Genomic DNA, 5,000 nt, shown 5'->3' on the forward strand with positions numbered 1-5,000 from the left:
GTCAGAAATCTTCACGAGTAACAAAAGAAAACAGATGGTTTATGTACCCCGCACCCCCTCCTACTTTCCCCTCCCTTTCCCTCCCTACCCGCTTCCCCTCCTTCTTCTCTCCCTAACCCCTTCCCCTGCCCCTTTCCTTCCCCTTCCCTTTCCCTCCCTACCCCCTTCCCTCCCTAACCCCTTCTCCTTTCCCTCCCTACCTCCTTTTCCTCCCTACCTTCTCCTCCTTTCCTCCCGACCCCCTTCCCCTTCCCCTTTCCCTCTCTACCCCTTTCCCCCTCCTCCATTCCTCCTTCCCTCCCTACCCCACCTCCTTCCCTCCCTACCCCCTTCCCCCTTCCCTCCCTACCCCCTTCCCCCTTCCCTCCCTACCCCTTTCCTCTATCCCTCCCTACCCCTCCTCCTTCCCAAGAACCGACTGGGGGCGAAGGACGAAGAGAGAACAGATGTTTCCCATAAACAACGAAGAGGACCGAGGACATGTCTGACCTTTGAAGAAGAGGTGGGAGTCCCTGGTGCTGGTGAAGATGTGCGTGTAGGCGTCGATGTCGTCGGGGAGGCCGCGCCATTCCGTATCGATGTACAGGGGGTCCCCGAAGCGCGTTCTGTTGTACCTGTGGCGAGGGAGGGGGAGAGTTCAGTGAGGGAGGGAGGGAGGGAGGAAGGGAGAGGGAGGTGGAGGCGAGGGTGGGTGGTGAGAGAGGTGGGGGTGAGAGGGAAGGAGGTGGTGAGGGGGAGGGAGGTGGGGAGGGGGAGGGGGGAGGAGGGAGGAGGGAGGAGGGAGGAGGGAAGAGTGAGGAGGAGGGATATGGAGGAAGGAAGTGAAGGAGGAAGGTGAAAGATGTGATAGTATCGGAGGGGAAAAGGAAAGTTGGGTTAAGGGAAGTGAGATCGTGAGACGGTCGCTTATAAACATTCGATCAGAATAACCTGTAGACGTCATAAAGCGAAAAAAAACAATGAATCTTCAAAGACCTTCTAGAATCCCATATCCACAAGGGGCCTAAATACTCACTTGTTTTCGTACATCCAGAAGTGGTCCCCGCGGAAGAAGTAGGTGTTGTAGGAGAGGGACCCGTCGGAGCGCCACCGCAAGAAGTCGAAGACGGTGCTGAACTTGCCGACGCAGCGGCCGTAGATCCTCTGGACGAGCTTCCTGTCCTCCCAGCCCAGCTCGAGGCCCTGGTTGGGCAGCACCTTCTCGTACACGGCGTACATGATGGAGTAGTTCCTGAGCACGTGACCCAGGCCGAGCACGTGCCCTATTTCGTGCACCGCAACCTACGGCGGGGAGAATAAACAGCGAAGGGTGAAACAATAAACGAAGCGTATTCAAACTGCACTCGAGTTCCCGTCATAAAATATATTGGAAACAGCTTATCAACAAACCAGCAAGAGAACCGACACACAGAGCTCATCTCTGCGGTACTGCCGGCTCGACGCAGAGGCCAACACTCTCAAGAAGAACAATAATAAACAAAGAGGTCAGGTGCATCAACCGTCGCTAAATATATACCGATCGTCACTTTTTTTCTCTCTCTCCCTTCTTTCTTCGCGATCACCGAGCAAGACGCAAGGACAATAACCACAGAAGAGAACGCAAAGATAAAATGGAAACAACAAAAGCAAAACAAAAATAAAAGAGAGGAAAAAACATGAGAGATAAAGGGAAAGGAAAACATTATCCTCACCTTCAGGAGGTTCGTGCCGTGGTCAGAGTCGAGGGTGAAGTGCTCATCGTCGTCCATGTGGATCTGGGCGTCTCGGGCATCTCTCAGGGCGTGGCTCAGCTCTCCGCCCAGCCCGTCGAACTCGGTCACGCAGCCGAGGTGACTTCCTGGAAATGTCGAAGGAATTTTACTTAGGCTTACCTTACGTAGGTGATTGAGAGGAAGCGGTTGGGTGCGCGGGAAAAGTGTAAGAGCGGAGTCTACATGAACATCGGGAAATATATAATAAACAGTGTATAAAGATAGATAAATACATAGAAATATATATATATATATATATATATATATATATATATATATATATATATATATGGGCTGATCAGCCGTGGCATCCCAAACAATCCTATTTGGGATGTGGTGAGGAGCTATCAAGTAAGCAAAGTAAATGCCCCCCAATTTTTTTTTATTTTTTTTATCGCAGATCCATCTAACTAGGAAATGTCTAAACTTCCGCCAGATTCTGCATCTGCCGTGAACTACTAGTTGCACTGATAAACGCCTTCTGCAGATACCCCTGCCCAGCTGTGTGTGTGTGTGTGTGTGTGTGTGTGTGTGTGTGTGTGTGTGTGTGTGTGTGTGTGTGTGTGTGTGTGTGTGTGTGTGTGTGTGTGTGTGTGAGAGAGAGAGAGAGAGAGAGAGAGAGAGAGAGAGAGAGAGAGAGAGAGAGAGAGAGAAAGAGAGAGAGAGAGACAAAGAGAGAGAGGGATGGCGGCAAATAGACTCCTATGTCTGCAAGAAGTACGCGTTGGCTTTCGCGAACGATAATCGCATCCAGTATTAGTCCACAAGAAGTTCTCGTATCGTCTACGCATCGTCCACAAGGCCACTGGCAACCACTTCAGCTTACATCTTGCCGCCGCTGCCCCGAGACAAGATAATGAAATTCCTATGGCATTGCAGACTCGCGGGGAAAAAAGACAGAGCGCTACGGTGAAACAATCTGTATGTTAATTTCACCGAAATTACTTTGCCATTGATGGGGAAGCTTTTTTCGATTTGTCAAGCGTGATATCGACGTTAAAATATTTGTCTAAATAATAAAGACAATTAGAAAAGAAAGACCGAAAAGTGAAAGGGAGGGTTACATATAATCTCCTCCATAAATCAATGTGGTCGGTCCTGCATCTCAGACAAACAGTTAATGTCTAGAACACGGGTGAGGGTGAACACTCTAAGACAACAACACAACGTTTTTTTTTTTGGACGAACTTCATGCATTCATTTCTCAGTACTCGTCAGCTGAGACCGTGGTAGTGCTTGTGTCATATGGCTAGGATTGCATGCCTTGTTTCTTCGTAATAAATGTCAAGAGCTCAACGCGGTAAATATATTAAGGGAAATTTTAAAAATATTTCTTTTTATTTATATTTTATTAATTTTAGTGAATTTATCATGTACTTACAACTTTGGGGTAAAGACGCACTGAATCGAAAAAAAACTAATTTTAATCTGATTGCACTCTGCCTCATTGTTACTATTGCAATTAAGATAGGATATTGATGCGACAGAGATGAAGGCACAGATACTAGGAAAGTATAGAAACAAGAGATAACATACTGCTACTACTTTTACTACTATTTCTACTACTATTACTATTGCTACTACTACTACTGTTATTACTACTACTGTTAATACTACTTCTACTTCTACTTCTACTTCTACTTCTACTTCTACTTCTACTACTACTACTACTACTACTACTACTACTACTACTACTTCTACTACTACTACTACTACAACTATTTCTACTACTACTACTACTACTATTTCTAATACTACTACTACTACTGCTACTGCTACTGCTACTACTACTTCTACTACTTACTTCTACTACTTACTTTTACTACTACTACTACTACTACTACTGCTGTTACTACTACTACTACTTCTCCTACTACTACTACTACTACTACTACTACTATACTACTGCTACTACTACTACAACTACTAGTATTACTAATAATAATGATAATGATAAACAGATATGTAAACAAACAAATAAGCAAATGAATACAAAAACACTATACTAACACAAAGTATGTGATTACATGCAAAGTTATGACAAGGACAGTGGAGAAAAAAACCCGCGAGAGATTACAATAACAGAGGCGGTTTAAGAGCGACAAGGAATGAAACGTAAATTATAGTGTGAACGAAATTATGGTGAACCAAAGCTGTGTTTTTTTATTCGTATGGTGTATGGTGGTTGAACGAAAGTATGGTTGATGAACGCTTTTGTTTGTAGTGTGTGCGGAAGGTAGTTATAGTGTGTACGAAAGGTTATTATAGTGTGACTGTAAGGTAGTTATAGTGTGCGCGAAAATATGTTGGGCTTCACGTTGTTGTTTTCAAACAATGCTTCAGCGAAAGTATGACGGGTAAATGTTTTAGTTTTGAGGGGAAAACTTAGAGTGTCAGTGAAATTATGGTTGGCATACCCTGTGGTTTTCAGGGAAGAATTCAGCAAAAGTATGGTGGGTAAACACTAGGTTTTCAGAGAAGACTTCAGTAAAAGTATGATTGAGTAAACACTACAGTTTTCAGGGAAGACTTCAGCAAAAGTAGGGTGGGCAACCGCTTCGGTTATCGGGGCCAAGATTGCCACAGTGTCAGCGAAAGTGTGGTGGACGAAACACAAAGTAGATAATGGGAGATCAAGCCGCTCTTAAGCCAAAGTGGCAGGTAAAAAGCCCGTGAGAGGAAGGTCTGGGAAGGGGTGCGTGGGGAGTGGGTGGGGAGGTAGGGGTGAGAGTCGAGACGGGAGAGGTAAGTAGGGTAGGGAAGTGTCGAAGGGGAAGGGTGGGGGAAAGAGAGGGTAGGAAGGGGTAAGTGGGGGTGGGAGGTAACGGGGTGCCTGGGGAGCGAGGGAGGGAAGGAGGGGATGAGGCACGTAGGGGAGGGAGAGACAAGAAGTATGGTAGAGGGAAGAGGGAGAGTAAGGAAGGGGAACGAAGTGAGGGTATTGAGAAAGGGGATGGAATAAGAGGAGAAAAGTGGGAAAAGGGGAGTGGGGAAAACAAGAAAATAGGAGAGAAGGAGGAAAACAGAGGGTCTTTATCTTCTTTTCCTCGTCTTCTAAAAGGACAGAGAAAAAGGAGACGTAGACACAAGAGTAGAAAACATAAACACAAGAAAATTATATACGATAGGAGAAAGGAGCGAATGAAGACAGGAAAAGAGAGAGAACACGGAAACGTAAGAATGAAAAATTGAAAGAAGCATAGAGAGAGAGAGAGAGAGAGAGAGAGAGAGAGAGAGAGAGAGAGAGAG

At 45.7% G+C, this 5,000-nt stretch overlaps 1 protein-coding gene across 2 annotated transcripts in view; it reads right to left on the reverse strand.

Moving 5' to 3' along the window:
- LOC125029133 overlaps positions 1 to 5,000 on the reverse strand; it is a 50,445-nt gene that overhangs the window by 10,003 nt on the left and 35,442 nt on the right. For both annotated transcript variants that reach the window (XM_047618944.1, XM_047618943.1), the window contains exons 7-9: positions 1,692 to 1,837; positions 1,016 to 1,281; positions 490 to 614 (exon numbers count right to left, since the gene is read on the reverse strand). In XM_047618944.1, the coding sequence (XP_047474900.1) occupies positions 490 to 614; positions 1,016 to 1,281; positions 1,692 to 1,837 (537 nt within the window). The remainder of the gene's footprint in view (positions 1 to 489; positions 615 to 1,015; positions 1,282 to 1,691; positions 1,838 to 5,000) is intronic.

This window comes from Penaeus chinensis, chromosome 9 (assembly GCF_019202785.1).
Source record: "Penaeus chinensis breed Huanghai No. 1 chromosome 9, ASM1920278v2, whole genome shotgun sequence".
Lineage (NCBI taxonomy): Eukaryota > Metazoa > Arthropoda > Malacostraca > Decapoda > Penaeidae > Penaeus > Penaeus chinensis.